Source organism: Sporothrix schenckii (genome assembly GCF_000961545.1).
Source record: "Sporothrix schenckii 1099-18 chromosome Unknown Cont47, whole genome shotgun sequence".
Taxonomy (NCBI): Eukaryota; Fungi; Ascomycota; class Sordariomycetes; order Ophiostomatales; family Ophiostomataceae; genus Sporothrix; species Sporothrix schenckii.
The window spans coordinates 2,837,811-2,852,745 of NW_015971148.1; the positions used below are offsets into that span (position 1 = coordinate 2,837,811).

Consider the following 14,935-nt stretch of genomic DNA (forward strand, 5'->3'; position numbering starts at 1 on the left):
ACGAGGTGGAGGAAAGTGGAACGACTCAGCGGTCCGAGGAGACGAAAGAAGCAGGCTCAGAGCACGCAACAATTTTATCTTCATTCACTCCTTTTCATGCAGCCCCACAGAGTGCCAACTCCGCGAAAGCGATGGAGATTCACAGCCAACCATTTCTCGCCAAACCCCATCTGTCTCCACCCACACACATCCTGCTAGTTGCCGATCGAAGTGGCTCGAGGAGACACCGCTTCCGTGTGTCCAGCACGATTTCCTGCGCTCTTTTGATCCTCCGCTTGCCCACAAGAGGAAATCAGAAAACAAAAGACAGCTAACGATCTGGCGAGCGAACAGATACATTCAGCTAGAAGTCGACCCAATATGCGCTTCCCTGCTGTCACCTGTCCGCTTTGAAATAAGATGATCACATAAGACCCTGCACCCCGTAGGGCTAGCACCACCATTCGAAAACCATTTTTACTGCCTTATCTGCCGCCCCTTTTGACCAGAAACAGCGCTGTTGCGTCTGCCATTTGACCCAGGTCTTAGCGCAGAATTTAAGAACCGAGGCTGATGCAGTGGGCGTTTATACAAAACGCCAAAGTCGGGCAAAACCGCACTGTTTACTATGGGTATGAAGAGCTTTTAAGATGGGCCTTCCATGAAGAGAAGCATCGAGGTGTGTCTCTTCCCTCCTGCCGTTGGCTTACTGTTCATACGTATATCGTTTCGTGTGCAAAGAGCGTCAATTCCTGTGGCAATTAACCCGGTTACAAAGTTAGCAAAGCACTGGCAGTTTGTCTCCAAACGGCTCGCACAAAGCAATCAGGCACATTCCCGACGTTCTTTCTATCGGAAGTATAAATTTTGCAGTGTCTATCCTCCCATCTACTGCCAAGCAGGTCCAAGCAAAGCATCAAGACAAAGACTGGAACCGCAGCCCAAAATTCATGCCAGATACGGGCACTTTCTGTGAAGGTCACGGCCAGTCTGTTTCACTGATAACAGTGGCGAGCGAATCGGTCTGCAACTATGGCAAGTCTGCGCCGGAGCAATGCCGATCAATTTGAAAATCAACAACGCAAAGGGATAATAGCCCGCGAAAACGAAAAAGTGTGGTGCAGAGTACCACTACACAAGTACGAGGTTTGAGCGCCCTAGTTGCCTGGTTCTCGCTACGTCCCCGTATCAGCCCCGTGGATTGAATATGGGTATCCCATCAGGTAATTTGGGCAACTTCCTCTGCCAGCTACAGTCCAATGACAGCCTTTGACCCGTCCGTTCTTCCTGCCTCCTTTTCAAGCAGGACGCTATGCTGCCCCTATCTGGCTTTGCTGTCTGAGACATCCATTTTCCTTCCAGGCGTAAAAGGCTCGACTTGCTACGGTCTTGGCAAACCATTTCAGAAACTCTTGTTTTCTACATGGTTATCCGGGATCAAAGGATGCCGCATGTGTTCCCTCGAAGTAACGTTGGATGGGGCAAATTGTCGGCTGCACGATTCAGTGGTTGGCAAATAGGACTCAATGATGGCGGATGCAGTCAGGTCATGCCTCCTGATGTAGATTCCTTCCAATTGCGACCGTGCCTCTTGGCTTTACACGCAAGCAAGGTCTCTCAAATCGATACGCTGCATGTGGTACAGAGTACTTTTGTACTTTCTAACAGAACGACATACGCCAAGTCAGATTCCGGCACTGGTAAGCCGACTTGGCTACTGATACCAAATGCTTGTTAGACTTACTAACAAGCATTTTCCAAGCCCGGTCCAAGCATTGCCCAACAAATTACCCAAGATCTCAAAATTTGGCACTTTTCGTTTTCACTATTTGAAACATTAGAGCTTTATGTTCGCTCTATAGTCTGAGCAATTTACTTCGACAAGCGGGACAAGAGAGTCATACTGTTATGGCACACTGCTCTCCGCACACTGACACTGCTCTATCTGGCCCGGGAGACGGCAAGCGGAAAATAGCAATCGACACACGGCATAGCTTCGAGGTGCTAGCCCGTACATGCTCGAGCCTATTCTGCATCCAAGAAACGTTCCTACTGCAAGTCGCTCCAGTCGCCCGCGGCCTGTTGGCCAATTTCTGCTCGCTCGCCAAACTCGGTCCTTTCTCCAATTGACTCCTGAGTTTGCCCTAGTCTGCAGTCCGTTGCCTCACACGCTGCCTCAGCCTCCATCGTTCTGTGTTTGGTTGTAGCGCCACCCGCACACTTGCGGAGGCAAAATTTGCAGCGTCGTCCCCGCACAATTTAGTACGATGTATTTCAACTCGAAGGGTCGCTAGCCCAGGGCGGTTGTAAGCCCGGTCTGGTCTTTCTCATCCTTGTCCACAAAGCGAACGATGAGTTGCGCCAAGGGCCAAGCTTTGCTGGCATTGGGCTTTCGGTACTTTACTACGTACGGCAATAGTGTGTGAGTGTCCCGTTTAGGAAGGTCGACGACACCTGCTTCATGGGCGCACACAAACACTCGAAGTATGAATTTCTGTTTCTTCGAGCTGGCCTTTTCATCCATCTGGGAGCTGTTGAAGGTCAACTTGAACCTTCCTCTTGTCCCTTTTGGGCGTGAATGGCCCTGTTGATCGGTTTTGATGATCACCACACGGAACCGTGGAAGCTGCGCACAAAGCGTTGTGAGTAAAGCGAGTATTAGATCTGTGGTGGTGGATTTTACACTTCCACACGTGCAGGACGTCAATATGCAAAACCTGGGGAGAGCCACAAGGCGGAAACGAGGCAAAATACAACTCAGCTGGTACACGGTACAACCACAAGCACAAGACAAGGCCGCCGATGGCACACAGTGGCATTTATGGGATCCCTGGTTTATGATTAGCAGGATGAAGTGGGACGTGGCATTGAGCTTAAATGGCAAACGACAGGAAGCGGTGGAGGCAAAAGTCAACAATACTTGTCCCTGCTAAGAACGTTCTTTCTTTTCCCTCTTCTTTCCTGTCCGCGGGAATGCAAGTCGTCGTTTTGTCCACTTGGGCGGAGACTCAAAGATGCACCACACAAACGAATGCAAAGCTAAAGCTCATGTGGAAATACAGAACTCTAAGCAGGTCACACACAGCGTTGCCCCGTTTTCCAGATTGGGCAATATGCCCTTGGTTCGACCAAGTTACCCTGCACGCGACATTCACGACGTGGTTGGAAATAAAAATGGGAAATAACAAACACGACAGAACAACAAAATACGGTAGCAACAGAGGTTGGCAAAACTACATGGCGACAGAGCCATGGAACTATGGAGCGATAGGGTCAAATAACGGTTGGAAGAAACGGTATACGGGTCGTTGGAAGCAAACCTATTATCGACAGCTCCATGCTGGTAGAGCTGTACTGAGGTTCTGAGGTTTACCTCACATGGGATGATATTTCTGGCATCCTCTGTTTCTTCTTCCATTTCGAGGCTGTCTCTTTGTTATTCCTGTTTGTCTCGCTTGCCCAGAACCACCACCTGCGCGTGATTGGGGATAGGAAGTCCCAACTCCCTTTTTCCACATGCCCAGGTAAGTCATGATCGGCGAAGCCCAGCATGGGCCACAAGGACAAGGTCAAAAGTACAGGGACATATACTGGTACGACAGCGGCGGTTAGGACAGTGGTGGGATGGTGTGAAGGGGATGGTCAAGGAACGAAGTAGACGTGAAACGACAGTTTCCCGTCTGATGCTAACAATATTTTGCGTACAGCAAAATGACGGCGTGTTAAACCAACAGACACATTCTGAACCAGCTCAGTCGGTGCTGGCCACGCTGCTCTGGTTTATTCTCGTTAAGCCAGCATGCCGGTACGGCAATTTATGGCCGACAAAAAGGGCGTTGTCACTGCTGTACCGAGTACGTCGTACGAGTTTCTCCTCTCCATCGACCGGGCTCTGGGGAAAATTGATGAGGAGGGCGGAAGAAGTCGAGAATCCGACGATCATCCACGGTTGGCACGTGCCAGCCGCAGCTGTGCTGGTCCCGCCACCCAAAGTGTTTGACGATTTGGTGGCATTTGCCTCGTTGCGGTGCTTCAGTCATGCCCACCCAACCGGCGCACGCGAGACGAAGCTACACCTGAAGCAACAGACAAGCAACAAACAAGCAACGAACAAGCAACGGACAAGCAACATGGACGCCGTGTCTTCATGTACGTCGAGCGTCGGAAAGACAGCGATTCGGGCAACCGTTACAATAAAAAAGGAAGAAGAAGAAAAAGAACGCGGAATTACTGAAAAGGCCATGTTCGGTTATCAGTGGTCCTCGTCTCGCTTCCGCTCTTGCGCGCCCTTGTCTCGGTCTGTTTGTCTTGAGAAAATGCCAAGATGCAAGAGAAAAGGGTGTGCACGTCAATAAACGCCTTCCTTTTTAATCAATAGAGCTGGCGTCCTCTCCAATCCTGAGCCAAAAGACATTAGGAGCCCAAGTACGACATACGGAGCAGACATATCTATCGTGCCGCCCCATGTCCTCTGTTATTGCGCACCCCCCCTTACCACAAAGTATCCCCATCGAGTCCACCTACTTTATTTTTCTAGACCCCCCCCCCTCTCCCCCCTCTCTTCTCCCGCTCTTGCGCACCTTCGTCTCTCCCCCCATGCTCGGTTGTCTACAGTATGACCTAGGATCATCCATTTTGCCTTGCCCTCTCACCTGTCGGTCCTGCTCTTGTTTTTAAGGTTTTAATCTGAGGTATCCCGGCCCTCGTTTTTACATTTTCCATTTTATCTCTTCTTTATCTCTTCGTTTCCTTCTTTTTTTCATTTATATACCCCGTTTCTCCCTTTCTTCCCCCCTTCATCTCTCTTCATTCTGTCTCATGAATAGACAGTAAACGAGCGAGCATCCGCCAGTCTCTCCTCCCCCATATCAACTGAAACCCAACCCCCGTGTTATGCGCGCTTGACTTGATTGACGTCTTCGTTCTGCCGCCATGGGTTTCAAGTTCAACCTCCGCAAGCGGCATGAGCAGGAGGATGCTCTGCCCGAAATCGTCGACGGCCACGATTTGCCCGGCGAGGAGGCCGGTGCGACGGCCAGCGGTGCCGAGGCCCTCAACACGCTGAAGCACTTTGAGCGCATGCACCACCTCGACCCGAACCTGCCCATCGAGGAGCTCAACGATGTCGACAACGCCATCAACACTGGCAACGTCGAGAAGGGCCTTGTCGTCGAGCAGGGCATCATCGAGGACAACTCGCCGTACCCCGAAGTGCGCGCGTCCGTCCGCAACTACGACGTCGACCTGCCGGCCAACACCATCCGTGCCTGGACCATTGGCCTGATTCTGTGCACCGTCGGGTCCGGCGTCAACATGCTCTTCTCGCTGCGCAACCCCAGTGTCTCCGTCACCACCTACGTGATCCAGCTGGTCGCCTACCCCATCGGTCTGCTGTGGGATCTCATCTTCCCCGACCGCGTCTGGAACCTCTTTGGCCTCAAATTCAACCTGCGCCCCGGCAAATTCAACTTTAAGGAGCACGTTATTATCGTTGTTATGTCCAATGTGAGTAGCCAGTCTCAAGGCCCAGTCCCTTTCTTTTTTCTTTTTTTTTTCCTTTTTCTTTTTTTCTTTTTCAGTTTCTCTTCTCTTCCTTTCGTTCACCGCTGACATTTCGCAGGCCGCTTATGGTGGTGGCGCCCTGTACGCTACGGATGTCATCATCGCCCAACAAGTGTGGTACAAGCAGTACTTTGGCTGGGGCTGGCAGATCCTTTTCGGCATCACCACGCTCTGCACGGGCTACGGCATTGCCGGGCTGTCGCGCCGCTTCCTCGTGTGGCCCGCTGCCATGATCTGGCCCAGCGACCTGGTCAACGCGGCGCTCTTCTACACCCTGCACGACCACTCGGCCTCCGACCCGGCCAAGACCAACGGCTGGAGCATCGGTCGCTACCGCTGGTTCTTGATCGTCTTTGGCGGCTCCTTTGTCTGGTACTGGTTCCCCGGCTGGATTTTCCAGGGCCTGAGCTGGTTCTGCTGGATCACCTGGATCTGGCCCAACAGCCGCATCGTCAACCAGCTGTTTGGCGGTCTCTCCGGCTACGGCCTGTTCCCCTTGTCCTTTGACTGGACCATCATCTCCGGCTACCTGCTGTCGCCCCTGATCCCGCCCTTCTACGCCATTGCCAACATGATGTTTGGCATCGTCGTCTTCTTCGTCATCATCTCGACCGGCCTGCACTTCACCAACACCTGGTACGGCGCCCACCTGCCCGTCCAGAGCTCCAGCGCCTTCGACAACACCGGCGCCGTCTACAACGTCACCCGCATCCTGACCAACTTTGAGTTTGACGCCGAGAAGTACTTCAACTACTCGCCGCTCTTCCTCTCCACCCAGTTCGCCTTGTCCTACGGCCTGTCGTTTGCCGCTGTCGCCGCCGTCATCGTCCACGTCTTCTTGTACCACGGCTCCGAGATTTGGTCCCAGTTCAAGCTCGCCCGCCACCAGGAGGACGACGTGCACATGCGCCTCATGAAGAAGTACCGCGACGCCGAGGACTGGTGGTACGGTGCCCTCTTTGTCATCATGCTGGGCATCTCCTTTGCCGTCGTCTGCGCCTGGCCCACCGGCTTCCCGTGGTGGGGCTACGTTGTCTGCATGATCCTGCCCATGGTCTGGACCGTCCCCATCGGCATCATCCAGGCCATCACCAACACCCAGCTCGGCCTCAATGTCCTGACCGAGTTCATTGTCGGTTACATGCTGCCCGGCCGGCCCCTCGCCATGATGATGTTCAAGAACTACGGCTACCTCTGCATGTCCCAGGCGCTGTACTTTGCCCAAGATCTCAAGCTCGGCCACTACATGAAGGTCCCGCCCCGCACCATGTTCGCCTCCCAGCTCGTTGCCTCCGTCTGGTCCGCCATTGTCCAGATCGCCGTTATGAACTGGGCTCTCGGCTCCATTGAGGGTGTCTGCACCGAGGAGCAGGCCAACTCCTACACGTGTGCCAACGCCAAAGTCTTTTACACGGCCTCTGTCATCTGGGGCGCCATCGGTCCCAAGCGCATCTTCAGCGGCCAGGCCCTCTACGCCAACCTGCAGTACTTCTGGATCGTCGGTGCCATCACGCCCATCATCACCTGGCTGCTGGCCCGCCGCTTCCCCAAGAGCATCTGGCGCTACGTCAACACGCCCCTCATCTTTGGCGGTTCTGGCTGGCTGCCGCCCGCAACAGTGTACATTTACCTTTGCTGGGGCACCGTCGGCACCGTCTTCAACTACTTTATCCGCCGCCGCTGGAACGGCTGGTGGCTGCAGTACAACTACGTCACGTCGGCCGCCCTCGACAGCGGCCTCATCGTGTCGACCCTCATCATCTTCTTCACCCTCTATCTCACGCTGGCCGAGGCGCCCAATTGGTTCGGCAACGTCGGCGTGTTCGAGACGGCCGACTTCACCAAGGCCGCCATTCAGCAGCCCCTGCCCGATGGTGCCACGTTTGGTCCGACCTCCTGGCCGTAGAGGCCCAAACAGAAGATGATTGGAGATTCAAACTTGGTGAATCGAGTCTTGTTGTTGTTGTTTCTGCTGCTGCTGATGGTAATGCCGTTGCTTTCTCACCACATTCCTTTTTGCATTTCATTGTCTACCCACGAAGAGAACAAAAACAACCCACCCGGTCTCTCTAAGGCCCCCTGCATCCCTCGCTCTCTGCATGATGCTCCTCTCCATTGTATGATGACGGCAAGATTTCATTGTCTTTGCATAGTTCTTCTCATTTCTCGTTCCTACGAAACTCTCAAAGCCCAAGCCCGGTTGTTTCCAATGTTTCTTTCTCTCATTTACTAGAGAGAGGACACACAAAAACAATCAATCCAAATCCCGACTGCTGGACGTCCTAGACCGAAGCTGGAAGGGAGATCAATCTATATAGCCATATATCTACCACAATCTTTAATTGTATTGTTTTCTATCCCTTTTTTTTTCGTTCCAAAATTCCCCTCTAAGTGGCATGGCGTTATGTATTCGTGTACCGTAGAAGTCGTGTATTTACATATGGCTCTCTCTGTAACTGTATCGGAGTGTGTCGTTACAGGCCTACGCATCCAGACCCAGCCGCTTCAGCAAACTATCAATCTTTCCCAGCAAGATCTGGTAGTTGAGAGCGTCCGAGTCAAATTCGTCCTCGACCTCTTTGCCGTCGAGTGTGCGAATGACGCCGTTTGCAGCCGCGGTCGCCACAGCATCACCGCCACCGCCACCAGCGTCTCCATTGGCGGCCGCTTCCTCGGCATCGTCGTCTTCCATGTCGGACAAGGCTATGTCCTCGAATCGTAGCCGGAACCGCTCCGACAGGAAATACCGAATGTCGTCAATCAGCTCGATCGTGTCGGTCTCCTGCCGCGTCTCCAGCCGGTTTGCACTTTCTAGCACAAAGTCTGCAAACTCCTCCTCATCAATGTAGTGCTCCAGTCGCGCCGCCAGGAATCGCGCCGCAAAGTCTTCCAGTCGCTGCACCTTGAGGTCCCACGCCGCGCGCAGGACTTCAAAAACGTTGATGTCGCCAGAGTCCCCGACACCGCCGGCACCACCTTGGCCGTCTTGTCCATTCGAAGTAGAGGCCGAGGCCGAGGCTGAGGCCAATTTCTCTTGGTGCGTCGGGTCGTTCATCGCGAACCGGTTGCCGCTGCCGAGCGTGCTGATGATAACAGCCGCCTTCATCTTGAGCTTTTCCAGGAACAGCATGTCGGCCACGTACAGCACGTCCAGTGCCAGGTCCAGCGGGATGTCTGCCTGCTCTGTGTACAAGAACGACAGCACAATCTCGAGAACCTCGGGCGCACAGTCCATCTTGATGATGCGCAGGTGCTCGGAAGCCTGCGCTTCGAGGAACGCACTGGAAAACATGGTCGCAAAGTAGTCGGCACGCACGAGCAGGGCCTTGTGCGCAGGATACAAAATGGAACGGCGGGGCTTTCGCGACGGCCGCTCTCCGTTTGTTTTTGACTCTTGTGCTGATGCTGACGCTGACGTGGATGATGACGATGATGCGCCCGTCTCTTGTGTTCTTGGTGCTGCCGATGCACTGCTCGCCGCTGGGCCGATCGGGATGCTGTTTGTCCGCTCCGGCGGGTTCATCGTGTCGTCATTTGCGTCGTCCGGCGCATCCGTCTCGTCTGTCGTTTCGTCCGCGCACAGCAAGCAGTCCGCAAAGATGAAGTTGTCGTGCGGCCACTTGACGTCGTTGACCTTGCTCGTCTCGACGACCATCTTGTTGCCCATGACGTGCCGTCGGAAGAAGGCCTCGATCTGCTGCTGTGCCCGCTCGACCTCGTCCTCGTACCGCTGCCGTGCCAGCCGCCGGTCGTTGCCGACCAGCATGGCCTCCCACAGCTGCTCCACCTCCAGCTGCTTCGTGATCTTGTCGATGCTGCGGAACAGCTCCTCCTCATCGGACAGGGCGGCCGTGTGCGGCGTCAGGTCGTCCAGGTACAGATAGTGCAGGACGATGCGGAACGCCTCGGCCGCGACGTGGTTCGACATCTTCCAGGTGGCTAGGTCGGGTGCCTCCGTCAGCTTTCGGTGGAAATACGGCGTGCGGGCGGCCAGGAAGAACTTGTGCAGCTGGAACTCCTCGGCCGTCAGACCCGGCGCCGCGCTGGCCGTCAGCGTAATGTCGGACGTCTTGGGCTCGCGCCGCGAGAGCAGCGATGTGATGTGCGACGACCAGGGCTGCAGCGGGTCGGCCGACTTGGAGAAGTCATACTCCAGCAGCAGGTTGCGGATGCGGTCGTTGAGGGCGTTGTACAAACAGCGCTCGCCCTGGAACGTGTTGCGCTCCGCCAACGCGCCAGATTCGAGCAGCAGCTGGGCCACTTCATAGTGCCCGCACAAACTTGCCTGCGACGGTCAGCAGGCGTCCTGTCATGCATTCGTCGTGCGTTCATCGTGCGTTCATCGTGCGGTCTCGGATTCATCCCTACACTCACAATAATGAGAGGCGTGTAGTCAAACTCGTCTTTGCCGTTGATGTTGACACCGCCCAAGATATAGTTCTGGCACGTCTTGAGATCGCCTCGTCGGCAGGCCTCGAGAAAGTTACTGAAGTCTTCTGTGAGATCCAGCGGGTTCTCCTCGCGCAGCACCCCGCTGTTGATCATGTCGTGCTCCTCCTTGAGCTTCGCCTCCAGCTGGCCCTTGGGCATCGCCATCGTCTCGAACGTCGTACGTGTCGCCCAATGTGTTGTTCTTTGTACCTTTTCTATCTCGTCGGCTCTTGTCGTGTGCTGTCGACTTTGCGGCTATCTGGTTGACAAACGCAGGTAGTGAACTGCGCGATGGAGATGCGTAAACGACGTAACAATGCAGCTCTAAAATGTACCAAAAATCAACCGTCTGAGCTCCCCGAGTAAAGAAACAAAATGAAGCAAATATGTATGCATATATATATATAAACAAACCCCAAAATGCACGAAAACCAGAGAGGGCAGCCGCCACTGAACTCCTGCCGCACCGGTCGCGAAACAAGCGGACAACCAGAACAGGCACAGCCTCAGAGCACTTGCCCGCGGTCGCTGGTGCTTGGCTGAAATCGCCCCACTAGGATCCCCGCCATGGACAACTGCGGCCACGGGCAACTGCGACCACAGGCAACTGCGATGGGTTTCACTACAAATGTCGTCTACTGTTAAGTCCGAGATCAGCAAAACCACGTGATACATCACGACACATTTACACGTGACTGGTTGCCGTGGAAACTGACTCCACACTGTAAACATCTCACTCAGCAGTGGGTCGGGGGGTCGTCTGGGAGGCTTCCGTGCACGACAAGCTCAGCAACCGACTGAAACGAGACTCCCGCCGTGTTGTGCCTGAGCCGTGTTCCGCCTCTTTGATTCTTGTTCTTGAATATCCCGAAGATTCAGCATCTTCTCTCTTTGCGGTTTATTGCACAACAACAAGCACCAAGGCACCGGGCCTTTTGTCTCTACTAACCTTTTTAGCAGCATCGGCACGGTCATTGATTGACTTTGCCGTCGTGGTCGTGATCGTGGTCGTGATCGTGGTCGCGATCGATGTCAACAGCGCCTCCGACGACGTCGACCTTTCCTTGAGACGCGGCGGATTGTCCCGACAGACGTTGGCAGCAGCTGCGACCGCACTCCTTCCGCCAACCGCATCGCCCGGTCGTTGCTTCCTTCCATTCACGCTGCTTCCGCCGGTGCTTCCTTCTTTGTTCTTCCTCCGCGTCAAAATCGATCCTCGAAACTCTCCCTCTTCCAACTCTCCCCCGGCATCCAGTCACTCCATGCCAACATGGCGGAGAGCGAGCTGAAATACGATGTGCTGGAGAAGATAGGTGCGTTCTGGTCGTTTGGCATACCACACGATGTCTACACGGTGCCGCAAACTCACAAAATCCCTCGCTCTAACCTCTCCTCTCCCTCGCAGGCCATGGCTCGTTTGGCATCATCCGAAAGGTGCGCCGCAAGGCCGACGGCATGGTGCTGTGCCGCAAAGAGATCAGCTACCTCAAGATGTCCCAGAAGGAGCGTGAGCAGCTGCACGCCGAGTTTCAGATCCTCTCGACGCTGCGGCACGCCAACATTGTCGGCTACTACCACCGCGAGCACCTCAAGGCCACGCAGGACCTGCACCTGTACATGGAGTACTGCGGCAACGGCGACCTCGGCCGCGTGATCCGCGACTTGGCCCACCGCAACCAGTACGCCGAGGAGTCGTTTGTGTGGAGCATCTTTGCACAGCTCGTCACCGCGCTGTACCGCTGCCACTACGGCGTCGACCCGCCCGACGTCGGCAAGAACGTGCTGGGCCTCGGCGTGGCGGCCAAGCCCAAGGTGCCGACAGGCGGCGTCACGATCCTGCACCGCGATCTTAAGCCGGAAAACGTCTTCTTGGGCGAGGACAACTCGGTCAAGCTCGGCGACTTTGGCCTCGCCAAGATGATCCAGTCACATGACTTTGCCTCGACCTATGTCGGCACGCCCTTTTACATGTCGCCCGAGATCTGCGCCGCCGAAAAGTACACGCTCAAGTCGGACATCTGGTCGCTCGGCTGCATCATCTACGAGCTCTGCGCGCGGGAGCCGCCCTTCAATGCCAAGTCGCACTACCAGCTCGTCCAGAAGATCAAGGAGGGCAAGCTGGCGCCGCTGCCTGTCGTCTACTCGCCCGAGCTGTGCGCCGTCGTGCGCGACTGTCTCAAGGTCAATCCCGACCGCCGCCCGGACACGGCGCAGCTGCTCAACCTGCCCGTCGTGCGCCTGATGCGCAAGGAGAAGGAGGTTGTCGAGCTCAGCAAGACGATCAAGTCCAAAGAAGAGCAGCTCAACAAGCGGGCGCGCGAGCTCGAGCGCAAGGCCGAGTCCGACAAGGCGCTGCTGCGCCAGGAGATTGACGCCAGCCTGCGCCGCGAGTGGGAGGTCAAGGCGCGCCTCGAGATTGACCGCCTCGTCAACGCGGAGCTGGACCAGCTGCAGAGCAAGTTTGAGGAGGAGGTGCGCGCGCGTGTCGAAAAGGACCTGGCCGAGGCTCTGCGAAACGCAGCCGCCGCAGCACCAACAACAACAACAACATCATCGTCGACATCGCGCCCTGCGTCCGCCCTCGACGATCCCCTGCTCCTCCAGATGCCGCCGCCACACCTGCCGCCGCCCATGTCGCTGGCCTCGTCGGCGGGCCATGAGCTGTCGTCGTCGATCTGCAAGTCCGATTACAAGTCCGACTACCTGTACTCGTCCATGGGCGACGGCGAGTTCCCGTCCACGACGGACATCACCGAGCTGTCGGTGGACGAGTCACTCCTGCAGCCAACGTCTGCAGAATCGGCGGCCGCTTGCGCCAGCAGCAACGGCAACAACAACAACGGCGTGGTCGTCGCATCGGCGACGGCAGCCTTTATGAAGAAACAAGCGGCCCCCGCGCCCCAGGCCCGGACACCGTTTGGCCGCGCGCAGACCATGTTTGCTGGTCCCGCCGGCACCCCAATGGACGTCGAGATGGCTTCACCATCGCCCATGGCCATTGCGTCCCTGTCTCTCTCGCCGCGCCGGAACGCCGCGACCAAGGTGCCGACCACGAATAACGGCTCCATCTTTACCGCGGCGCCCGATGACCTACGATGGAACGGTCCGCGCGAGTCGTCGGGCGGTGTGCCGTCCGACTGGGACTCGGACGACGACGTGGCCATCCCCTCGCCGACACGCATGATCAAGTCGCGCAAGAACCCCTTTTCGTCTAAGCAAAAGCTGCAGCAGCAACAGCAACAGCAACAGCAGCAACAACATGGGCAGCAGCCGCAAGGACAACCCGTCCAGCAGCGTCCAGGCATTGCATCGCAAAAGTCGGCACCGCTCTTCAGCCGCGCAGCACGGTCCAAGGTCGGCCTGGAGGCCACGGGCGCCAAGACCACCTCGGCCGTCGACGGCAACCTGCGCTCTGCTCTGAGCGGCGGCGCGCTGCGGGAGCGTGCACAGTCGCCTAGCCGGCGGCTGAGCAAGATTCCCTCGGCCGCCAACATGGGTGCCGAGCACACAGCAGAGAGCGGCGGCCGCGCGCTGGCCCGCAAAGGCTCCTTCAATTGGAAAGACGCTGGCGACGTTCAGCCTGAGCAGCAGCAGGCGTCGGGATCGCAGCCAGAACAGCAGCAACAGCAATCCTCACAACAACCGACGGCTGTTGGCCTCGTCAGCAAGCAGAAACCCGGCATCCGCGGCCGCACGCTGGTCGAGCTGCAGCAGGCGCGTGCGGGCGGTCGTCCGTTGAGTGCCGTTGTGGACGGCAACGTCAACAGCAACGTCAATGCCAGCCCCAAACGGCCTTTCCGCGAGCATGCCATGGCGGCCAACCGCGGCCACCTCGAGCCCGCGGCGGTCTGGGACCCAGAACAGGACGACATGCCGAGCCCGTTCCTGGTGCGCCGCAAGGTGATTATTGGCGGTCCTGCGGCGGGTGCCAAGGCATAGTCGGGGGCGTCGATTGCGCTGCTATGCGGTGCATGCACTCTACCCGCTCTCTGCGACCCAGAACACACATACACACACACATACATACACGTTCGTTTGTCTCTGCTACATACCATGCGGCTGTCTACCAGTCTCTACACTTTTTTTGTTTTACATTTCCTTTGTCTTTTTAGCCCCGGAAGGATGGCAACCAATACGAAGCAGACGGGGAAGAGACACGGGACATTGAATGCAGGTAGAGGACGTGCAGAGCAGACGAGGGAAGATGTGAATGAACAAGGACCGGTGATGGAAAAATCACAAATCCCTACTACCAGCTACGAGAAGCCTTGAGGAACCCGAAGAACCCGACGGGACACGATAGGCCGACGAAGAACCGGTGATCGACGACGGATGTCGACTCTTAAGCCTTATCGTCTGCTGCACGGGGAAGGCGTACGGCAGAGAAAGGATCAAGGACACGGATCTGTTTGGTTTTTTGGTTTTTCTTCAGGTCCATTCATTTTGGACCTGCTCTCCTCTTTTTTGTTCCTTTTTTGTGTCCCGTTTTTGGGCTTTTTTCGTTTTTCTGTTCTTTATTTTTGGGCGTCGGCGTACCAAGCGGACAACGGGGCATTGATTTGACTACACAAAATCAAACAAAGACAATTACATTTAAATGAAGGCAAGGTCCGTTGCATGTTTTGCGATGGTGTATATCTTTTGCTTGTAGGAGACCAAGAGTTGCTCTTTTCAACAACCTACTTTCCTCTTAAATGTCATCGAGCAAGTCGCTTCCAGTTTTTGTAACATGTTTGCTTTCAAACAAAATGACTGACCGCTGGACATGTTGGAACTTTCCCCGTTGTGTTTTATTGTTCTTATTATTTCACGTCACTTGACACTTACACGGAGAGTTTGAGCAGGGGGTGAATCCGCCTCCGAAGTGTCGCAGCAAAATATGCATAATACTCCGTTCTAAATCGAGCTCTTTGACAGTGCTCGCCGCCCCCTTGGATGATGTGTGACAGGGGGTGTCGATAAC

General features: G+C 55.6%; 3 protein-coding genes across 3 annotated transcripts; 2 read left to right on the plus strand and 1 right to left on the minus strand.

Annotated features, from left to right (window-relative positions):
- Positions 1 to 4,911: 4,911 nt before the first annotated feature.
- Positions 4,912 to 7,447, plus strand: SPSK_03070 (uncharacterized protein; the record flags this gene model as incomplete). The annotated part of the gene is made up of 2 exons (XM_016729913.1): positions 4,912 to 5,484; positions 5,600 to 7,447. 2 exons carry the CDS (start codon positions 4,912 to 4,914, stop codon positions 7,445 to 7,447), a joined length of 2,421 nt encoding a protein of 806 aa, XP_016585459.1.
- A 576-nt stretch (positions 7,448 to 8,023) lies between these two features.
- On the minus strand, positions 8,024 to 10,137 carry SPSK_03141 (BTB/POZ domain containing protein; the record flags this gene model as incomplete). The annotated part of the gene is made up of 2 exons (XM_016729982.1): positions 8,024 to 9,826; positions 9,916 to 10,137. 2 exons carry the CDS (start codon positions 10,135 to 10,137, stop codon positions 8,024 to 8,026), a joined length of 2,025 nt encoding a protein of 674 aa, XP_016585460.1.
- A 1,105-nt stretch (positions 10,138 to 11,242) lies between these two features.
- SPSK_03048 (serine/threonine protein kinase KIN3) lies at positions 11,243 to 13,911 on the plus strand (the record flags this gene model as incomplete). Its single annotated transcript, XM_016729892.1, has 2 exons — positions 11,243 to 11,285; positions 11,378 to 13,911. 2 exons carry the CDS (start codon positions 11,243 to 11,245, stop codon positions 13,909 to 13,911), a joined length of 2,577 nt encoding a protein of 858 aa, XP_016585461.1.
- Between the last annotated feature and the right edge of the window lie 1,024 nt (positions 13,912 to 14,935).